Source organism: Helianthus annuus, chromosome 13, assembly GCF_002127325.2.
Source record: "Helianthus annuus cultivar XRQ/B chromosome 13, HanXRQr2.0-SUNRISE, whole genome shotgun sequence".
Lineage (NCBI taxonomy): Eukaryota > Viridiplantae > Streptophyta > Magnoliopsida > Asterales > Asteraceae > Helianthus > Helianthus annuus.
The window spans coordinates 49,970,375-49,994,950 of NC_035445.2; the positions used below are offsets into that span (position 1 = coordinate 49,970,375).

General features: G+C 35.1%; 1 protein-coding gene across 4 annotated transcripts; it reads right to left on the reverse strand.

The window, feature by feature from the left end:
* Positions 1 to 1,993: 1,993 nt before the first annotated feature.
* On the reverse strand, positions 1,994 to 8,883 carry LOC110897811 (homeobox-leucine zipper protein ANTHOCYANINLESS 2). Of its 4 annotated transcripts, none has more exons than XM_022144538.2 (9): positions 8,734 to 8,883; positions 6,929 to 7,158; positions 6,715 to 6,832; positions 5,889 to 6,587; positions 5,695 to 5,796; positions 5,419 to 5,610; positions 3,967 to 4,141; positions 3,495 to 3,862; positions 1,994 to 2,668 (listed from the first exon to the last, which is right to left on the reverse strand). In XM_022144538.2, the coding sequence occupies exons 2-9, from the start codon at positions 7,147 to 7,149 to the stop codon at positions 2,288 to 2,290; spliced, it is 2,256 nt and encodes a 751-aa protein (XP_022000230.1). In that variant the 5' UTR covers positions 7,150 to 7,158; positions 8,734 to 8,883; the 3' UTR covers positions 1,994 to 2,287. The 4 variants fall into 4 exon arrangements, with proteins under 4 accessions (XP_022000230.1, XP_022000231.1, XP_035837432.1 ...); XM_022144539.2 differs by lacking the exon at positions 8,734 to 8,883 and adding an exon at positions 8,194 to 8,324; XM_035981539.1 differs by lacking the exon at positions 8,734 to 8,883 and adding an exon at positions 7,777 to 8,140 and having other exon boundaries at positions 3,973 to 4,141.
* Positions 8,884 to 24,576: the final 15,693 nt, after the last annotated feature.

The following is a 24,576-nucleotide window of genomic DNA, read 5'->3' on the forward strand; positions in this document are numbered from 1 at the left end:
GAACCACCTTCTAATCTTTTTTAAGAGCGAAAATGAATATGATTAAACACTGTCACCAAACTCAAACAAACAAACACACCTAGAAAAGTCTTACACGTAGCAGAGCTATCTGTATTAAGGGAGGGTGGGACGAGACAAACATTTCCTCTATCCCATGCGACTCCCACTAAGACCCCGACTCCAAAAGTACTAGTGATGATAGTAGTCAATTAGTGCTAGCGTGAACTAGTGGATAAACTAAATCGGCACAAATCAACAAGCAAAGACACAAAGAGTAGGAAAAGCTAAGATAACACTAAGACTTTAGCTCCCGAGACATACCTAAGGCAGATCTATGTACTCCCTTAAAAGTCCATAAGCACAATCCGACATTTCAAAGTATTGTTATCCCCAGTCATGTTCTTGAAGAGGTGCAAGTCTAATAAATCCTGCCAAATCCATAATCACATGTTAGTTTGGGTATGTCTCTCCTCCTCTCCCCTCCACTTTGAGAAATTCCACGAATCTTACAGTCATCAGTTGTTTTGCTTCATATGTCCAAACCATCTCAGTCTCCCAGTCACTTTTCTTATATGAGATTCCGAGATACAAGTCACCTCAAATTATTCTCACAAAACTTCATTTTTGTCCGGTCCATCCATCTTTATGTTCCCACACGCAGTGGCGGACCTACCCACAGTCGTGGGTGGGCGGCCGCATCCCTTAAAAAAAGTTTAGTGTATATTTTAGGTAAAAAAAATCCGACCACACTCCTTGAAAATATTACTAAACGCCTCATCTGCACCCCCATCAGATAATTCTTAGGACCACCACTGCACACACGTATTCTTCTTGATGTTTAACCATAACATATTATGTAGACATTTTGGTATTTGTTGAAGAAGCAACTAAGGGATAAAAGATATTAAATAACATATAAATAGATAAAGTGATCTTCTCTAGTTCTATTTAATAAAAGAGATTTATACATTAATAAAGTTTTATTGTAAATTCTTCTTATTTGTTGTTACTCATGCAAGTAGATGAACTAAAATAACAAAAAACGAAAACACAGGCTCCACATAGTAGAGGCACTTAATACCTTTTATTAGACTTTAATGTCAAATTAACTGAACGCATTGATGAAAATAGTAAAAGATATCGAAGTTTCATGATAAATTTGATTATGACCATTAAATTAACAACGATAAATTTATTCAGTTTCATTACCCATTCTGTTTTTTATTAAAAAAAAAAAAAACTTTTATAAAATAGAGTAAAATGCCAAAATGATCTCTAAGTTAAGTTTAGACCATTTTTGCCACTTGAAGTTTCATGATAAATTTGATTATGACCATTAAATTAACAACAATAAATTTATTCAGTTTCATTACTCATTCTGTTTTTTATTTAAAAAAAACTTTTATAAAATAGAGTAAAATGCCAAAATAATCCTTGAGTTTAGGCCATTTTTGCTACTTGAAGTTTCATGATAAATTTGATTATGACCATTAAATTAACAAGAATAAATTTATTCAGTTTCATTGCCCATTCTGTTTTATAAAACAAAAACTTTTACAAAATAAAGTAAAATGCCAAAATGGTCCCTGAGTTTAGGGCATTTCAGTCGAAAAATGAAACCTTTTGTATCTGGGTCCCTGAGGTTTCATTTTTATTATCATTTTCATCCAATTGGCAAACTGGGTTAGAATTTTCTGTTAACTTCTCCCTTTTTTGTCGTTTTCCTCATTTAAATGAAGAATATAATCGTTATTTTACGCATAATATATTTTAATTAAATGAAGAAAATGACAAAAAATGGGAGAAGTTAACAGAAAAATCTAGCTCAGTTTGCCAATTTAATGGAAATGATAATAAAAATGAAACCTCAGGGACCCAGATACAAAAAGTTTCATTTTTCGACTAAAGTTACAAAAGTGGCCTAAACTCAGGGACCATTTTGACATTTTACTATATAAAATATAAAAATAAAAAACATAGAAGAGAAGAGGAATGCAAAGAGAAAAGTTTCCAATTCCATTCACACAAGTAAACAAACAATCAAACAAACAAGAGAAGCCAAGAAAGGTGAGTTCATCTCACAGGTCAACTGAGTCAATACCCGAACCACAGATGTTCATCGCGGTTCGTTCTTGACTCAAGCCCTGGTTCATGAGACGAAACCCAACCCGAGTACTCTCCTCTTCCATACAAAGTAAATCCAAACCGTCATCATCTTGTTCGATGAAAAACAAATAAAATAGCGATAAAACAAAACGATAGATTAATAATCACTAATAGACCAAATCTAGCTACTGATCTGCCTTCCTTGTTGATTAGACCGAACCAAGTCTTTGATCCCTTGAACCGTGCGAGTTATCAGATTGACAACGGTGTTGATCGAGTCCATTGTAAGGTTTGATGATGGCAGATCGTTGACCAGTATTTGGAACCCGACAGTAAGTAGGGACCCACCTTCACCTCCCGCTTTTGGTTCCGCCATGCAGTCGGGCACTATGGCGAACCCTGATGGTAGGAGCGCTACACATGATGAATCTCCACCGCTCATCACCACCGTCATTGCTTGCACATCCACCGCCGCATACACCATCAATGATCCCGTCACGTCCGTTGTGCTATCTTGAAGTACCAGCACCGAGTTCTGACCCGGGTTGTTACCACCCGCACCCTTGTACATGCAAGTCACATACAATCGTTTAGAAGTTTTGACTTTTCTGGTCAAACATGTTAAAGCGTGTAAAACACCGTCACACTTTATACCACAACAAATACCACGTGTCAACAGGCTCTTTTTAATTTAAAAAAAAAAAACTTTAGAGTATTTATAATAATTTGTTAAAATGCAATTCATTTGATTTCCCTATAAAAATTGTTGCTAAATTTATTGCAAATAGTCAACATTTGGTCTTCAATACCGATGTCTATTGACTTTTAGAAGTCAACATGCATCTCTCTTTGTGATTAAATATATAATTTAATTTGAAACTAAATGTGGATGATGCAAATCCACGTATTTATTTATATCACTTTTCAGAAAAAAAAAAAAAAAAAAACTTTTCTTCCATTTTGGTTTTGGGGCCCACCTACATTTTTAGACCAGAAATATATGAACGGGGCCCACTAAAGAACCCAATAAATGTGACGATTTCCGTCATTTAAATATCTAGATGATTGGTTAAGGTTCTATTTTATTTATGTGTAAAAATAAAAATAAAAAACAATACAAAAAATAACAAAAAAACATGAGTTTTTAATAAACATTATATTTAAGATAATTTCATATTTAAAAATAATAAAAATAACAACAAAAATATAAGTCTGGTTCGATTTACACGACCGGTTTAATTTTAAAAACCATTAAACCTGGTTTTTCAAACCGTGAACCGAACCATATAAATCTCAAACCTGTCGACCAAACCATACAACAGACCCGACCCGACCCGTCCCGTCTACCCATATGATAAATCACAGACTGAGAAAATATCTATACTTACATTGGCGCGTAGAAGAGAAATGGTGTTGAGGTTGCCGGGATCTTGACTTTTAGAGAACTGAATCATGTTCTGCATAGCGCTACCGGGGGACAAAACGTCCCACTGGCTCCTGAGTTCTTCATTCAGCATCAAAGCGAACAGTCGCTGATGTGGCATGGGCATCCAGACAGACATATTAGCACTCAAAACCCCTCCAGACGGGTCCCCGGGGTTATTCAAACTCTTACGGATCATAATCTTAGCCGCCTCGGATGAGTCGCTAATCACGTCCCATTTGTGACCGCCGGTTGCACAAACCCCAGCACAAAAGTTAGCCGTCATGCGTTGCGCGAGGTTTGTTAGACTTCTTTTTCCAACCGCGGGTAACACTGTTGTTACAAAAATAATTTCAAGTTACTAACACGGTTTTTTTTTCGTTTTAATCAAATAAAAAAAGTTGTAAATATATATTAGAAGAGATATGAAGCCGTACTCGGACCATCATCAATGGCTGCATCGGGTGACATGATGGTCGTCATGCATTCGCACTGCCTTTGGAGTACCGAAATCCATCTCTGAGCACCGAAACCCAAACCCGATCTAAGTAGTGGCCGGTAGTTATTATGAACCGGGTTCTCGTTGTATTCGGTATGCTCGATCCACATTACCTGCATATATTATCCAAGTGCACTAAAATTAATACGACATTTTATAAAAATGAAAAAAGTTACTAGTACTCGTAGTCTCGTGCCCAGTTGTAAAACCGTATCCCATACTCGGGTACTCGTCGGTTTAAAACAGCTTTAACATACTATTTATTAAACTTTTAATAATATATATAATATATTCTTTTGGGTGAAACATCTAATTACCGTACACGTCCAAAACCTAAAAAAATATAACTAATCCCATACCGGTCCCACGCTCAAATACCCGCGTCTCGTGTTTCGGGTTTTCTACCATCCACTAAGGGGTTAATTATTCATAAAACCATAGTTGTTAATAGTGAATAGCGATAAGGTATATGCTACATAGCGAATAGCGACAAATAGCGGGCGGCTATATATAAATAGCGATATACTACCAAAAAAATTTAAAAAAAAATGTATATATGTATATTATATCAAAATAACCTGGTATATATGCTATTTTACATGTATATTTAACAAAAACCTAAAATCCAGCTATTTTATAGTTATATTTGCTATTTATGTTTAACAAAAATAAAAAAATAAACTGTCACTATTATCGCTACAGCCTAAATAGCGAGCCTAGACCTATACGCTGGCAGTGTGCTATAGCGATCGCTATTGACAACTATGTTCAGGACTCGAAGACAACATAATATAGATTATTTTTTTGGTTTTGAGAGACGAAAACAGTACCGAAACAGACCACATCCAGGCCATACATGGCCTCGTGATTCATAAACAACACGCGAGACGGAGTGACAAGTACGGAGGGGTGACATGTTTGCTATATAATATAACTGTAACAGCAAGAAATGACCATCACGAGGCTTTTTTTATCTTCAACTCTATATCTATATACATATATATAATTTTACTAATATTCATGGGGTGAAGCACCACATGAAAGAATCAACCAACACTATAACATGCCTTGATGTACTTAAATTGTTTATAAAATTAATTCCTACAGTTTTTTTAACAGTTATAAATACTTAAAAATTATGCTTATACATTAAAAAAATTATAAATAGTTGAAAGGAATTTTAATGATTATTCCCAAATGTTTAAAAAAACTGTCTTCTAATATTTAATTTGTTACAAGTTGTAAGTTTTTAATAAAAAGGAAATATAACTTTTGTTTTTTGCTTATATGTTATAATAACTACTGATATTAATATGGGGATCATTGACGCTCGACTGTCAGATACATAAATCACACGTGAAAAACAAGTATCGGATATATATAATTCTACCTTTGAGAAGCCATTAGGCATATCATGGATGATGCAGCCGGACGGAAGTCTCCGGGTTGCACCTTCTCGCCCGGCATCAACCGAGACATCGACTACGGCCCAAACACCTTCGGCGTGTTGCCTGCAAAACCGAAGAAATCTCACTTGTCGGGCATGGACTAAAGGCGTTACCAATTGAATCTCGGCTTGCATCTACAAAGAAAATAATTTGGGTCGTTATAGGGTTTTCGGATTTCACTAAACCAAGATAAAAAAAAGAATAAGGAAACCGCTTACGAGTTGAACAACCCCGTTTCTTGAATCAGCTGTGCCACCGGAGATCACATCGATCGTGTTGCTACTACCGATCATACCGAGAAACATATCTCTCCAACGATTCTACATAAAACGAAGACATAAACGATATAATAACTGATGGTAATGATAAAAAGATTTAAAACTAGATCATATAAGTTGAAATATTAACGTACGGCATCGAGTAATGCCTCTACGAGCGCCAAACTATTGATCTTCACAACTCCGCTAGCTCTAGTAGCCTCGGAGACATAACCATGCGGTTTCATACCGAGACAAAGTGGAAAAGTTCTCAAATACTCGTCTAAATCGAGCACTTCACCACCACCTTCCATGTTCGCGATCCATAACGGGCTATTGATTTGCCCGAGCTTCATTAATTCGTCCATCGCACTCATCGCAAGTTCAAGAAACATACCCTTTTCGTACTGCATATCCATCCCACCACCACCGCCACCTGGCGCCATCATTCGGGGCCTCGAAGGTGACATCAAAGGCAAAGCATTCGACATCCCGTTGCTATAATCAAGCCCCATTAACCCTACATCCATCGGGTTTAAACCGTACCCGTTTCTCCCAACCGCAAGTTCTAAGTTAGAACTCGTCATTCCGTGAGGCATGGAACCACCAAACGATGATAAAGGCCGACCCAAAAACTTATTAGCGAGAATTGATATCCGGCTAAGTTCGTCTCTCAACCGGGCATTCTCGATTCTAAGATGATGCTCGTCGATAGATATGTCGCCGAGAATCGCCTGGCCCCCACAGTTGTTGCAAACCGGAGCTCGGATCGCTTCTTTCATCGCTATGTTTTCGATCCGAAGCTTATCGTTTTCTTGTTTCAAGATCGCGTTTTCATGGCGCTCAAGTTGAGTCTGAACCAATGTGATCAAACATCGAACAATGTTAGTTGTAAACTTGTAATCTAAGATCTAATCACAAATTTTTAACATTCGATAATTAAATGTTAATTATTATATTTTAATTATGTTCATTAATCACCTTCATTTGTGTTCTTCTGTTCTGAAACCAAAACTTGACTTGCTTGTTTTCCAAATTCAGTTTCTTACCCAGTGCCAATCTTTCTTTCTCATCAGGGTGAGGATTATCTTTAAAGGAACTAATTCCACAAACAACAAACACTAAATCAAACTACACGAAAAAAAAAAAAAAAAAACCCTTAAAATTAATTTAAGAAAAAAGGTTAAAAGATTACGCTTCAAGTTCTTGAATTTGGTAAGGAGTATGCCGGTGATATTTCTGGCGTCTGCTGCGAGAACTGGAAGACGGTCCAGCAGGTATATCTTGTTCATCACCAGATGCACCTTCAATATTATCACTTCCACCTGACCTGCTTTCAGATCCATCTCCTCTAACTCTTCCAATATTACCCTCAAAGTTTTCACCTATTAAACCAATGCCTCCAAGTCCTTCCATCTTGGGCTTCTGCACAGCAAAAGATCAAAACTTTATACAAAAATAAAAACATTTAATCACTACCCACATAATCTTTTTTATAAAAAACTCATGGGCTTTTGTTAAAATCATCAAAAGATCAAAACTTTATGCAAAATCATGATAGATAAACATATATAATCACTACACACATACTCTTTTTTTGTAAAAAAAAAACACAAATTTATAGAAAATAATGATAAATAATCGATTATAATCACTACCCACATAATCTTCTTTTGTAAAAAACACAAATTTATAATAAATAACGATAAATAATCAAATATAATCACTACCCACATAATCTTTTTTTTTGTAAAAAACACAAATTTATAAAAAATAATGATAGATAATCAAATATAATCACTACCCACATGATCTTTATTTGTAAAAAACACAAACTTATAATAAATAATCAAATATAATCACTACCCACATAATCTTTTTTGTAAAAAAACACAAATTTATAAAGAATAATAATAAATAATAAAATATAATCACTACCCACATGTTGTTTTTTTATAAAGAACACAAGGTTAGTGATGGAAATTACAAACCCAGAAATATTTACAGAAGTAGATGAGGAAAAATGGGAAAAAGAAAGCATACTAAAGCAAGAGAGAGTGATTGTGAGTTATAAATAGGCTGAGGGATGGTTGAAGTGATGAGCTGTGGTTGAGATATAGGAGCCCTATTATGCATTGACATATTGTTATAAGAACCATCAGCCACCACCATTCTTGAATCCCCACTACCACCACCACTATAAAACCCCCCAAAACTCATCACCCCAACACAAATAAAAAAATCAAATCTTTATCACTTTTTCCAAATGGGTTTGATCTCTAGATTCAATCTCTCATCCACTCATCACACACCCAAATCAAGTGTGTGTGTGTGTGGGGGTGGGGGTATGTGTGTATATGTGTAGGGGTATGTATCTATCTATGTTTGTGTGGAAAGTGTGCAAGTGTAGTCTCATAAATTCACACACAACAACCAAAAGCCACAAAAATTTAAGACTACCAGAAGGGGTGGTTACATGAGAACCAAATCCTTACTCCCCTTGTTTAATTTCCCACTCTCAAAACCCTAGATTCTGACACAAGAAAAAAGAAAGAGGTTGACTGTTTAGCTGTCATCTGTGCTGCAAATGGCCCCCATTTAAATGTACCAAACAATAATAAACTTTGAAAAAGATTGCAACTTTTCAAATACCCATTGTAAACAAACCTCCAAAAAAAGGTAAAAATACAAACAAATCATCCAATTTGACTTTTTTCTTTCATCACAGAAATAAAGAAAAAAAAAAAAACTTAAAAGAGTTGACCCTCTTTCCACCCTCTCATACAATCTTGAAAAAAAAAACATACAAACAAATTGTTTATTGTTAATTGTGGAATCTTTTTATTGTTTTTTAACAACCCTTTTAATAATATTATATTAATCCCAGCAGATAGATACAAAGTTCCAGATTTGTGGACCCTTTCTTGAGATCAGAAAAAATGCACAGAAAAACAATGGATCAAGAAACAGTAATACATAAATAAAACAGTAACTACTTACACTGAACAAATGTGGGGATGAAGAAGAGTCTGGATGGATATGGTGAAAATAAAAAATAATAAAAATGAAAACCCTAATGGGAAAATGGGTTTATGGGTGAATAGGAGCCATGAAAGTGGGTGAAGAGGGTTTATAAATGGTGGGGGTGGGGGGTGGTAGGGGCTTCAAAAAGGACACTGGTTCGAGATATCCGCCCAAGGAGTGGTGATTGGTTTCTACTACCGTATACGGTATTTTTTCTTGCAAATCATTATTGCAATTAAGACTAAAAATAACGTTCTAGACTCTCTTTTTATAACTTGTTTTTACTTTTTAAACATTTTTTTAAACAAGTAAAAGACTATAAATAATGTTCTAGAGTATGTGCAACTTGTTTTTACTTTTTAAACATTTTTAAAAGTTTTGAGGATTTTTTTTTCTTTTCCTTTTATGTTTGGAATCGCGGAATTTTGTTGAATCAACAAAAAGACTGGCAAGTAGCTAGACCTCGATAAGACAATATCATCGTGAAATAAAAAGGAAAAAGAGCACTAGTCTCGCATTTCTAATTACTTTAGCTTAGACCGGCATTTTACCCAAAGAGAATCGGCTGACTTGATATTTTCTGTAAGTTTGTGAATATTGATCGTCGAATCGCCAAGTTGATGTTATTAGATTGTTAGATACACACACACACACACACACACACACACACACATATATATATATATATATATATATATATATATATATATATATAGGTTTAGGATCCTGTACAAAGTGCTTAATTTGTAAGAAGTGTAAGAAATATTCCTGGAATGACAAGTGTCCATCCTCTTAATTAATTCAAAAGGGTAGTTTTGTAATTGTACATTTTGTCATTTAATTCAAATATCAGCGAATTATATGGTAACCAGCGAATTATATGGTAACCGTCATCAATCTCCAAAAAATCAACGAATTTCTTCATACTTTATCATAAATAGATCTATAATCAGATTCATGGCGTGGTGTTTTAAAACAACTGGATAAATTGACTATGATGTTGGTCATGGTGTTTTATATAGAAGGTTGCTGGGGATTCCAGATAAAACACCATGACTTGAATCATGGTGTGGTGTTTTATCTGGTGACATTGTTCATGGCATAGTGTTTTAAACATCTGGAGACAAAACACCACGCCATGAACAATGTCTCCAGATAAAACACCACGGCATGAATAATGTCTCCAGATAAAACACCACACCATGAACAATGTCTCCAGATAAAACACCACGATATGAACAATGTCTCTAGATAAAACACCACGCCATGAATAATGTCTCATGATAAAACACCATGACTTAAATCATAGATGTTTTAAAACACCACACTATGAACAAGGTCTCCAGATAAAACACCATGACTTGAATCCTAGTCTTGGTGTTTTAAAATCTGGGAATGTTTTGTATTTATAAAACACTACGCCATGAACAATGTCTCCAGATAAAACACCACGCCATCAACAATGTCTCCAGATAAAACACCATGACTTGAATCTGCGATTACGTTTTAAAAATCTGGGAATGTTTTAAAGTATGAAGAAATTCGCTGATTTTTTTTTGGAGATTGATGGCGGTTACATATAATTCGCTGATTTTTAGGAGTTTGATGGTTGTGTTTGAAACAGTTACCATATTTGAAAGAATGGAAAAGACACTATTGCCCTTCAATTTTACAAAAGCCCCTTCTAATTAAAACACAATTTACATTTTAATACCCTTTTGATCTCAACCATTAGATCAAAGATCCAATGGTTTAAAACACTTCTTACACTTCTTACACTTTGGACACTTTTTACCATATCCCTACCCTATATATATATATATATATATATAAAGGGGAGGGTTCAAGCGAAAACTCCTTTTATTGTGAAAATTAACTAAAAAAGCCTAAAAAACATACAAAGAAATAAATTTTATAATTTTTTATAAATTTTCGCTACTTTTTATATATAAAAAAAACTTTTTTCAAAAAAAAAAATGTAGTGCACATATGCAGTACACATATAATGCACATGTGCAGTACAAGTTTTTTTTTTTTTTTGAAAAAATAATTATATATAAAAAGTAGCGAAAATTTGTACAAAAAAATTCACATGTTTTTTAGGTTTTTTTAGGTAGTTTTCAAGTTTTCACTTTAATTAGTGATTATTAATTGAACCCTCCCCTATATATATATATAGGCAAAAGATCAAATACAAATAATCTTAACATACTAAACATACAAATTGAAGGAAAACCCAAAAAGACAAGGTGGCATTTTTGTAATTACCACCAACTATCAAAGTTACAACCAAAAATACCTAAAAAAACACAATTTTTTTTTAACATTTTTTATTAAAAAATCGCTACATTTCGTTAGCAAAAAAAAAAAAAAAAAAAAAATTTTGGTTGCTACTAAAAGTAGCGATTTTTTAATAAAAAATGTTAAAAAAATAAAATAAAATAATTTGTGTGTTTTTTTTTTATTTTCTTTAAATTTTTTTAGGTTTTTTTGGGGGTTTAGTTTTTAGCATTTTAGCTTAGGTTGGGGGGGGGGGTTAGTTTTTTTTAGGTTTTTGGGGGTGGAGGGAGGGGGGGTTAGGTTTTTTTAGGTTTTTAGGGGGGGGGGTTAGGTTTTTTTTTAGGTTTTTGGGGGGTGAGGGGGGGGGGTTAGGTTTTTTTAGGTTTTTGGGGGGTGGGGGGGGGTTGTTTAGGTTTTTTTTGGGGGTGGGGGAGTGGTTAGGTTTTTTTAGGTATATTTGTAGAGTAACTTTGATAGTTATTGATAATTACAAAAATGCCACCTTGTCTTTTTGAGTTTTCCTTCAATTTGTATGTTTAGTATGCTAAGATTATTTGTACAAGAACTTTACCCTATATATATATATCACGTAAAAATCGAGTGTGAAATATTGTATATTATTTTGATAAATAATTTTATTGGTATCTACTTGTATCGATAACTACTTAGTAGATATGTCATGCTTACTAGAGGCGGAGTTAGAATGTTAGTAGGGGTAGCACGGGCTACCCCTCAAGTCTTCAACCTCGTCTTCGTAGTGTAAAAATACCTTTTAACTCTGTCGTAGTGTAAAAATACCCTTCAACTTGGTTTCCGTTATACAAAAGATACCCCTGATCCAAAAAAAAAAAAAAAAAACTCCGGATACCCCTAAGCTTTTGGGCTAGTTCCGCCACTGATGCTTACTGTATGTAGTTTTATATATTTTTGATGGTATAAAAACTATAAGACTAAAAATAACGTTCTAGAGTGTGAATAAATTGTTGTAACTTAAAAAAATGAAGTTTTAATTCCTTGACAAACCTTGTTTTATACATCGGTATCACTTAAGTGTCAAATACGTATAAAAATATAAAAATGAGTGTGAAATGTATGTCGGTAAATAATTTTGGTGGTGTACCGATAACTACTTACTTAATACTTTTATATATTTTTATTGGTATAAAAACTATAATATATACGTATCAGTTGTCTAGTAAATGTTTTTTACACATTTATTTCAATGAGAAATTGATTTAAAAATTTTAGTTAGTTAGTTAATAGTTTTGTCCTTTTTAGACATGTCTAAATAATTAAAATTTCAATGAGAAATTGAAGTTGAATTTTCAAAAAAAAAAATTGATTTAAAAGAAAATAATTAGTTAGTTTATAGTTTTGTCCTTTTTAGACGTGTATAATTAATTAAACTTTGTTTTTATGTAATTATGGATAGAATAGAAATTAAAAAGAGAAAGTAAACAATAATTATATGACAGAAGCTATTAGTATTTAATATGTTAATGAACTTTTCAGTTATTTAATTTGTATTGAAAGTATTTGTATTAGACCATAGGTAATGGTTAATGCCCACTAAGGGGCATTTTTCACCACATTATCATCATAATGCCCTTTTAAAAAAGGTGTAATGGTTAATGCCCATTTCATTTATTACTTTCCATTATTTTTCTTCTCTTTGGGCATTATTATAGAAATGCCCCTCACTCTTCATGCCCATGAGTAATGGTGTAAGGACATTATCAAAATCTTTCATGCCCTTATAAAGCCCCATTACATATGGTCTTAGTATGACTTTAAAATGTTAGATCTGATTAATATACATCATATAAAAAGATCTAATACATGTACATCACATAAAAATCAAGTATTCAATATATCATAACACGTAAAAATTTAATAGTGTCATGCGACATGAATGTTACAAGTGTAGATTTGGAGTGTTTTTTAATTAATATAATTAAATTTTACCTTTAATTTCTAAAATTGGTTGATTTTTTGAAGAAAACAAGATAATCTATGGCATTCTTTAATTTAATTAATTCATATTTTGTCGCCTTATCTTTCATACTCTTTTGGTCTCAAACTAAGCATTTATGTTATTTAATTTAATAAGTACATAACAAAAATAATGTAATGAATACGATTTGAGAATACATGTAACTTATCGTTTTAGTATTTTATTAAAGTAGAGAATATATGATGATAGTCTAACTATTTTATTTAAGACTAGTGTTTAAAAATGAAAAGTTTTAACCGCATATATTTTATAATTAAAATTAAAAAAATTATCAATATTCTTGTACAACATAGCAAACACCCCTTTGAAACGCAAATCTATATATATTGAATATTAAATGCTTGAAAATATGCATATATTTTTTTTAATTAAGAATATGCATATATTTTTTTTAATTAATATTGAATTGAACACATCAATATGAGTATCCTCGTGTAAGTAAATGTGCACATGAAAAGGTCGCATTCGTTAATGAAAATATTTTTTGGGTGATAGGCAAATCGTATGGCCGAATGTGTATTATGAAATCACCAGTCCATACTTGTATCTCAAATTTGCAGAAGAGTTCAGTTGCGCAGCTTTGAAGGGACGGAACCCCCCCCCTCAATGTTTCGGTTAAAAGGATAATATTTTCGATTTTTCGTCCGAAAAATTTAAAATTATATAGGTTCGTCTCCCTAATTATTTTGATTAACCCGAAACATAGCAATAGAAAAAAAATGGGTCCCATGACTTTCGGCCCCCTCCCCCTCCCGAAAATTTTGGTCAAGCTCCACAACTGGAAGAGTTTGCGTTTGTGAAATTGAAGAACAGAGACAAAATAATATGAATGCAACTTGGATTAAACAAAGAGTCATGTGTTCACAATCAGAACAAACTATTTAATGGTACTATCAAAAGTTTGAATGGATTAAACTTTGTTCTTCAATAATCAGATTTATGGAATGGTTTTTTGGGTGAGAATACATTGTACCAGGATGATCGATGAAATCAAAGTCGTTTCCTATATTCATGCAACGGTTAATGAGTAGTTATCTAAAAACCCAAAAGCTAAGATAACATTTGTGAATTAACTAGAAAAATTCCCCTCGTGCTATGCGGCGGGAATTCGGTCACTATCGATTCGTTTTGTGACGGGATTAATACGGTACCGTCACTTAGTATAACAACCAAAAAAAATCCAAAAAAAAAAAATAAGATCATGCCATTACTAAAACAATATATACACATAAAAAAACACATTATATCTAGTAAGGTTCAACCCACACTACATCGCAGAAAGAATGTATCTTAAAATGTTATTTTTTTTAAATAGAAATGGTTATAAAAAAAATTTTTGAAATGAGAGAAAACTACATAAAAGTTAGAAAAAAAAAGGATAAATAACTAAAAGATCTTTTGAAAAAAAAAAAGTTAGAAAAAGGGAATAATAAATGGCTAAAAGATCTTTTGAAACGACAAAAGGACAAATTACACAATTTAATTTAATAAATTGCGAGATTTTGAATAGCTAAAATTCGAACCCGAGACGTCGAACCTTGTAGATGCTTGATGCATTAATTTTTATAAGCTATAAAAGAAGACAAAAATAAATAAACAAAACAATCAGAAGGTTGCCACTGTACATGTATTTTGACAAATGTTATAGACCAGATTTGCCCGGTCCGCGTTGTGGGGCACTAAGCCAAATATTTCTCTCTCACAACATGTACCTCTGTGTTTCGGTTACTTGTAGATACTACTCATAACATGATCTCAAAAAAATTACATTGAGTCAACCAATTAAATTAAAATACTAACATACTTTTACTTAAGAAAAACAAAAACGGATAGAAAAACAATAATTTTAAATTGGGGGAATTGTAATTTTTCAGGATAAATGAGTGTGTGCAAGGCGCCTGGCACGAATAAAAAATTACACCGAGTTAAACAATTAAAACAAAGCATTACTATAGTTTTGTCAAAAAAAACAGTAAAACGATGGCATGACTGTAATTTTACACTGGGGTAAAATCGTAATTTAAGTAGGAAAGCAAAGGAAAACGATAGCAAAAATGTAAATTTAAATTAAGGGCAAAATTGTAATTTAGCTAGAAAGAACAAAACAAAACTTATGGTGAAACTGTAAATTTAAACGGGGCAAAATCGTAATTTCACTGGGAAAGCAAACAAAAACGATGACAAAAATGTAAATTTAAATTGAGGGCAAAATCGTAATTTAGCTGGAAGGAACAAAACAAAACTAACAGCGAAACTGTAAATTTAAACGGGACAAAATCGTAATTTTGAACAGAGGGAAAAATTGTAATTTTTAACCGGGGGCAAAAGCATAATTTTATTTTGAACCGGAGGTAAAAACGTAATTTTAAATTGATGGCAAAATCATAATTTTATAGCGAGAACAAAATCGTAAATTGATTTAGCCCAAAGCAGGTGAACTATTGTTCACCAAATTTCATAAATGTTATAGAGTTAATATATACTAGTAATATGACCCGCAGGCGATACACTATGGGCTCGTTGCAAACATCGAATGGGTCAGTCCAAATGTTATGTTATGTGTTAACCATATGAAAAATTGTGTTTCAACGTATCCAATTTAACTCAACGTAACTTGTATAAGCATTGCATTTGTATCAAAATGTAAAGTAAATCAAATTTGTACCATACAATCATAGCATATTTATGTGTGACCTGACCCATACATAGGAATAGTACCCAAAAAAGAAAAACATAAAAACATGTATAAAAAAATGACACGCATAATCAAAATGGATTAATTAGAGCTTAAAAATAAACCACAAAAGAAAACACATTCACATCAAGGGGACATCATGAGTGTTTTGCAAAGTAAAATGGTACGCGTTGCGGAGGGGGGTCGAAGCGTAGAGTGACTCGAATTTATACCGTCGAGTGAAAACGTATTATATTTGAACTCGCTCGTTTTGTAACAAAATTGTAACACCCAAAAAACGAGTTTGGTAATTTAGAACCCGGTTAAGATAAAGGAATGGGTAAAGTACCGTTAGTAGTAAAAGTGAACCCATAAACAAAATAACTAGGAATAAATTAGCCTAGTTGTGTTATGTATATAAGTAATAAGATGATGAGTTTTTAGTCCATATGCAATCAAAACGAAACTTGAGGGACCAAAAAAGTTAGGATGGAAAGATGGGTTTTATTTATGAAAGTTAACACACACAAAAACACACATTCGTGTATTCTAGAAATCGATCAGGAGCTCCATGAGCTCAAAACCCTAGTTTCCATCCATTTCATCAAATCAAAGGCAAGACGAAGCTTAAATTTATAACCAGACATGGATTAGTGATCACCTTCTCATGGGGATCATAAGGTATGTCTTAAAGATTAGATTGTGATCTTTCACGAAGTGGGTTATGATGTAAGTTGCGAATTTGTATGAAATTGAGAATGAGTATGTGTTAGAATTGTCATATAGAACATGGGGTATGTGCGGTTTGGGCTAATTTGATGTTTAGAGATGAAACCCGTTGATTATGGTGATGATAACGACTTGAATGGTCACCCATGTCCAATTCTTGCTTAATATTGATGTATTTTGATTTGTATGATGGATTCTTGTTAGAGGAATTGAAAGAAATGTGATACTAGTATGTTTGATGTTTATGCATGAATGATTTATGTTGATTAGAAGGAGGAATTTGTTGAATTATGAATGAGATTAGAAGGATATGCATGAATTAGTTGTACACTATGCTTAGGAGGTAGTACACACATCAAAAGTATGATGAAATTATGAAGAACTTAATATTAGATCACTTGTAAGTGATTAACAAAGTAGTTATGAAGTGGGTTTTTGATGATATGATAGAAGTAATGATATGCTTATGTTAATAATGTTAAAAATAATATATATGTAAGTATGTTTAAAGAAATTGGATAAGAAATGATGGATTAACATGTTTTAAGGTTAAATGATAAACTTAATATAAGATCCGTATGATAAAAAGGATTTGATGAATGATGAATAAGCTAACTATCTTGAAAATGATATATGATAGTTGATGCTTAATAAGCGACATGGAAGCTTGGGAAGGAAGCGGGTCAAACGGGACTAATGCGCACGGGAATCATATTCGGATGTTATGTAAGTAAAGCTTACACCCCTTTTTTGTAAAATATCTATTCAATGTATTGGTTACGAACATGGTAAGTAATTATGTGAATTATAATGTTCCGACAAGCTTTAATATGGGTCTGAACATGTGAGGATGTTAAGAAACTAAGTTTGATGGTCAAAAAGGGTAAAAAGGGTATTATAGTGATTTTGGTTACGAGTTAACGGAGGAATAAGTTACATGGATGGGATAAAGAATAACTAAAATCCCACAAGAATAAAATGGACATTTAGACTTAACGGGTCAAATGGTGAAGATATCACCATTTGGCGATATTGACTAATGAATTGTTTTGTCAAGTATTATGCTTTCACGGGATGAATAGCGAAAGAAATTATGTTGCTATTAACTAGCTATTTAGTGCACAGAGTATTAAAACGGGTCATAGCTTTGATCCAAGCCAGGTATGTGTGATTAGAGTTGTAGTTAAGTAGTAGGATTGGTTAATTATGCAATGAAGTCCTTTGTTGTAAGGATGGAGTGAAGTTGACAAAAACGCCCTTGATAGATATATCGGGCAAACGACCTTAAAAGTCGTTTGGAAACAAGCTATTCGATTTGAGTAATGTCTTGGTCGAGCATGAAAGCGAAGAATAGGGTTTTATATGTCATAGACCCCTTTTTATGCACAAATACCCATAACGGGTCGAAATAAGCTTTTGAGCGAAAATGGGTTAAGAGGATGCAAGGCATCCGAGAATTTAATCTCTTATGACAGTCGTCGTTGAAATTATTGAGTTCATATGAAGTTGAGGTCAAATCAACAGATTGTTTTGATAAATGCATGACGGGTCGAATAATTCGTAAATGAATAATAAGCCGAAAACGTATAAGTCAAGAATTTCCTTAACCCGGATGTTGGATTTTAAGTTCACATGATAGAATGTTAATTTACAATCATGTAGGAAGAAACGGGAGGTTAAACGGGTAAACGGTTTAAAAGTTATGCGAGTTTTAGTGCGTTCGAACGACGAAAACAACACAGCAGGAAAACTGATTTTCGAGAGGCCGTAGCCTACGCCCCCTGGAAAGTCACTTTTTGCTGACGGGGTATTTTGCTGCCTACGGAGGTTTTTGGCTACGTGTAAATGCAAGGGCCGTCGCCTACGCCCCCTAGGGCCTTCGCCGACGCCTTCCCCATGTCCCAAAAGCTGAAATTTCGTTGCATGAAAGCGAAGAATAGGGTTTTGTATGTCATAGACCCCCTTTTTATGCACAAATACCCATAACGGGTCGAAATAAGCTTTTGAGCGAAAATGGGTTAAGAGGATGCAAGGCATCCGAGAATTTAATCTCTTATGACAGTCGTCGTTGAAATTATTGAGTTCATATGAAGTTGAGGTCAAATCAACAGATTGTTTTGATAAATGCATGACGGGTCGAATAATTCGTAAATGAATAATAAGTCGAAAACGTATAAGTCAAGAATTTCCTTAACCCGGATGTCGGATTTTAAGTTCACATGATAGAATGTTAATTTACAATCATGTAGGAAGAAACGGGAGGTTAAACGGGTAAACGGTTTAAAAGTTATGCGAGTTTTAGTGCGTTCGAATGACGAAAACAACACAGCAGGAAAACTGATTTTTGAGAGGCCGTAGCCTACGCCCTAATGGGCCGTCGCCTACGCCCCTGGAAAGTCATTTTTTGCTGACGGGGTATTTTGCTGCCTACGGAGGTTTTTGGGTACGTGTAAATGCAAGGGCCGTCGCCTACACCCCCTAGGGCCTTCGCCGACGCCCTCCCCATGTCCTAAAAGCTGAAATTTCGTTATTTATGTAATTTATGCATCGTAGGCTTCGGTATATTATCCGTGGACTACAGTGGGTCTCCCAAACATGATTTTTAACGTTCCTTTGATGTATATGGATTATAAATCAAATCCAAGTCCCATGTGATTAATGTATGAGTATGCAAGACATGGAAAGTGTACATAGGAGTGTATGTACGTATGTAGGTGAGTATTTATGTATATATGAAGATACGTAGGAGTATATGCATGTATTGTAGAGATGTAGAAATGTAGGCACGTATGTAAATGTGTATGTATGAATGTATGCATGAAGGTGCGTATAAGAGTATGCAAATATGTAGAAGTATAAGAAGGTATGTACGTATGTAGATGTGGATGTATGTTGGTGAGAATGTAAGTGTGCATAATTTAGATACGTCGAGTAATACGTTATTAATGGTGTGTCTTGAGGATGAAAAGTAATGCAGGTACATTATTGAAGCCTCACCAGGATACGAATACGCATATGAAATGCTTAAAGTTAGAAAGATAACGAAATGGGGAGTGTACAAGCATAAATTTTGTTTATGTATGGTATGCTAATGCTATGATTGTATGTGGTGAGTGCAGGCTATGCAAATCGCAGGCTATTATCATGAGGAATAGAGATCGAAGACTGAGTCATGAGAGAGATTGTACGGAATTAATTGAGTTTGTACATTAGCAAACGAATGTTATGCTTTTATTTTGTAAAACAGATATTTTTAAAATGAATTTTCAAGTAAGTCAAGACGTGTGTAATGAAAGAAATTTTACGGCACGAATTTTCGTTGCGACTTTTGTCAAATATGTATTAGGGTCTTACAAAAATTTACGCCGAAACGTTGACCAACTGAAATGTACATAAAATAAGCACAAAAATATATTATATTTGTCGCAACCCCCGTCCCCCTATTTAATCCCGGGAACGGGCGGCCGCGGCCAGTCTCGATGGTATTCTGTTTTCGTCTATTTTGGCAGCGGATTTTACATCAGGACCGTAGTTAGGAAATATTTTATCAGAGTAAAATACCACACTTTCATAATATTAAACACATGGGTAAAACCCAAGTTTTCAGTACACACTTTTTCATAGGAATAAATCCTATTTTTATTTAATAAAAACATCCATCCATTTTAGGTAACTTTATTGCCACTTTTCCAAGCCATCAGTGCTGTCCAGCTGGCTTCTATTTGGCTTTCACATTTTGTTACCTGAAACGCGTTTAAAAATATTTTGTCAGTGGGAAATACTGGTGAGTGAATCCCAGTTCAATCAAGTATTTAATAAAAAACCATTGTACAGTATTGAGGGCGATTCCGCAATTACATTTGTTTCCAAGTCATATCAATTACCACCCACGGTACTGTCGTTCCGACTTATGATCATGTTACTCCTCGCAAGGCAGTAACAAATTTTGTATACAAAACCCCAAATTTACCGACTGCAATTGTATCCTTACAAATACTCAATAACTGCTTAATATATAATTAATTAAGTGAGGTTTTGTAAAAACAATTTGCAAAAAGGAGATTACTCACATTGCTGTCTTAGGATTTTCAGTAAGGATTTCCTGGGAATAATCTATAATTTACACAAATGCACACGTGTTAGTATAATAACCCATTTTAACATTAGCAATACCCTCCCCGAGACGACATTCCAACGACTACGTCGGGCAGAACCACGACAGCCTTACAGAACCCTAGATCAATCGGGCAGAGTATCTAATACGTATCCAGGGGTTATGATACTTACAACGGAGCAGAACCTCGTTATTTAGGGGGGGGGGGTATTAGACCCGAGTATAATGCCTACTATCAGAAAATTGAGAGAGAAATGAAAAGTTTGAGCGAATTCGACTGAAGGCCCGAGCTCCCATTATATAGGGGCTGATCTTGACTTTTACACGGCCCGCGTAAACATAGACCACGGGCTACGCGGCCCGCGTAGTAGCCCGGGTAGGGTTTAGGTGATCCGGGTCAGCTATATAGCCTTGACGGGTGTCTGCCACGTGGCAGCACCGGGCTGCGTCACACTTTTGATCTCTAGCGGCCCGCGTAAGACGTAGCCATGGGTTACGCGGCCCGCGACAAACCCCAAAAATTGATTTTTTATTATTTTTAATAATATTTAAGGTATTCGGGGTTCGTTTTCACATATGGGGTGTTTTTAGGGACATATTGGGATATTTTAAATGTTTTTAGGGTGTCGGAAAATATTACGAGAGTGTCGGTTTAGGGTTGTTATATCCTCCCCACCTTGTTTTAGAGCTCATCCTCGAGATCTACTGGAACAGGTGTGGATATTTCCTTTGCATTTCTGATTCAAGTTCCCATGTATATTCTGGTCCTCTTTTGGAGTCCCACTTCACTTTGACCAAAACTAATCTCTTGTGCTTGAGGTTCTTGAATTTCCTATCTTCAATTTGTAGGGGCCTTTCTACAAATTTGAGTTGTTCATTTACCTCTATATCCTTAAGAGGTATCATTAGTGATTCATCGGCTAAGCATTTCTTGAGATTTGATACATGGAATACATCATATATTCCTGCCATTTCCTCTGGCAGTTGTAGCTGATAGGCTACAGGTCCTATTCTTCTAATAATCTCAAAAGGTCCAACATACATGGGACTTAGCTTTCCTCGTTTGATGAATCTTATCACTCCTTTCCAAGGAGAAACTTTTAACAATACTTTATCTCCTACCTAGAATTCTAATGGCTTACGTCTGTTATCAGCGTAGCTCTTCTGTCGATCACGTGCTGCTTTTAGTCGTTCCTTGACTTAAATGATTTTGTCAGTTGTTTCTTGCACTATCTCAGGTCCAGATAGTTGCTTTTCCCCAATTTCTGCCCAACAGACTGGGGTTCGACACTTTCGTCCATAAAGTGCTTCGAATGGTGCAGCATTGATACTTGTGTGATAACTATTATTATAAGAAAATTCTATTAAAGGTAAGTGATCATCCCAGTTACATCCGAAATCAATTACACAAGCTCTAAGTATATCTTCCATTGTCTGAATTGTCCTTTCGCTTTGTCCGTCCGTTTGAGGATGATAAGTTGTGCTTATATTTAACTTGGTTCCCATTGCTTTTTGGAAACTTGACCAAAAATGAGAGGTAAAACGGCTATCCCTATCAGAAAGAATTGATAAAGGAATTCCATGTAATGAAACTACTTCATTTACATACAATTTAGCTAACTGTTCCATACTGAAAGTTTCTTTCATTGGTAAGAAATGAGCTGGCTTGGTCAGCCTATCTACAATCACCCAGATTGTATCATTACCTTTTCTTGTTTTGGGTAATTTGGTAACAAAATCCATTGTTATCAATTCCCATTTCCAAACTGGCATTTCTAGTTGTTGTAATAAACCTGAGGGTTTCTGATGTTCAGCTTTAACTTGGGAACAAGTTAAACATTTGGAAACATAAGCTGCTATATACTTCTTCATTCCTATCCACCAGAAATTTTTCCTTAAATCCTGGTACATCTTATCATTTCCTGGATGCATCGTATACTTGGACTTATGGGCTTCTTCCAATATGTGATGATGTAGGTTTCCTAATTTAGGTATCCATATTCTTTTCTTATGGAATCTCCAAATTCCATCAGTTCCTTGTTCTAATTCCTTAATCATTCCTTTTAATTTTTCAGTATCGTCCTTGATTACTGATTCTTGTGCTTTTCTAATTTGATCATTTAAATCTACTTGTAGATTTAAACTAAGAGAACGTACCCTTTTTGGCTTTTCATGATACTTTCGGCTTAAAGCATCAGCCACTACATTGGCTTTTCCTGCATGATATTGGATATTACAATCATAATCACTAAGAATTTCCATCCAGCGTCTCTGTCTCATATTTAACTCTTTTTGCCCGAAAACATACCTTAAACTTTTATGATCTGTGAATATGGTAAACTTACTACCATAAAGGTAATGTCTCCAAATCTTAAGGGCAAAAATTATAGCTCCTAATTCCAAATCATAGGTTGAATAATTCTCTTCATGATTCTTAAGTTGTCTAGAGGCGTAAGCTATATAACCTTTTGACGTTGCATTAACACACATCCATAACCTAGCTTAGAAGCATCACAATAGACTACAAATCTTCAGTTCCTTCTGGTAATGCTAATATAGGTGCATGGGTTAGTCTTTGCTTAAGAATTCTAAAGGCTTCTTCCTGTTTTGGTCCCCATTCAAATTTAATGGATTTACAGGTTAACTTGGTTAAGGGAATGGCTATTCTAGAAAAATCTCGAATAAATCTTCGATAATAACCAGCCAATCCTGAAGAAACACGGGTTCTAATTAAGGTATTAATTAGAGGGGTTTATGTTCCTATCATAGTGGTTAATCTTCTTTGAGGTATTTGAGCTCCGACTGGTTAATCAACCTGCAAAACAGAACACCGTTACTCGTTAAGAGGGGAATGTGGGGGTTTCCCTCTTAACCGGGCTCCGGCGTGAGAATAAGCGATTGCTTTGAGAGTAATTAAGTAGTTAAGAGTAAGAGCCGAGAGAATAGAATCAGTCACCTGAGGAATGAAGGTCTCTATTTATAGCCGGAGAGGTGTAAGAGGTTGTGGGCTGATGGGCCTTGGGCCAGAAACGGACAACAACGAATATACTCTTTGCCTCGCTGGCCTCGACTGCTTAGTGGCTTCTAGATGCTCGTCGGTGCTGGCGCACCTTGATTGGAGCCACGTGTCATTGTTGTCGGCCTTGTTGTCCCTTCTGTCATCAGCAGACAAGTGGAGATCGTGGGACAGTTGTCCCCGTCTCTTGATTGGTGCCATGTAGGCGTCCTTGTGTACTTATCGTCAGAAGATCGTGGCGCACGATTGAACAGAGCCTGCTGGACGCTCATTGGCTCTTTTTACTGCCACTTGTACCCTGTGTACCTCTGTAGGTAACAGCGCGTCTTCCTATGGAGAGGATTTTGTTTGGTGGCAACTAACCCGCGCGGGGTTAGTGTGCTCACTTATACCATTGTTTTTATACTAAGTGTTGCTATCTGAGTTTATTATGTGCTCTTCCTCGCGCGGGGGGTAAGTCACAATGTGATGTGAGCTGCGCGAGGTTGTTATTATCAAGTTGTTATGCTAAGGAGTATGGTCTCACGTGCAACCTGTTATGAGGTTTGCGCGACTTTTTGGGACCATACCCCTTCAAGTCCCCCCAGTCCAGTGCTGCACCATGCGCAACGCAAGTGGTTGGAGCTCTGGACTTAATAAAAATAAGAGAAGGGAAATTGTCCTTTTGGTCCTGACTTGTAAGGCGCATGTAGAAAACTGTTGTTTTCGATGCGCAGGTACTAGGCAGGTGTCGAGTGATTTCTTGTTTGTCCTTTTAAGCGCGCGGGGTTATAGTGGTTTACGTATATCTGGCGCGACTCATATGACTTCTGCATGAAGTTACTTGCATGTTTTATGGCGGGAAACTTCGAAATTTGAACTTCTGACAGGTTGGTGAGATAAGTCGCTGAGGGCGACGTTTGAGTTGACCCCTGGCACGGGTGTCATCATGCCGCCTGCGGCGGTTGCACTTCATGTCAGGAGAGTGGATGCCACGCGCGCGTGGTAACCGT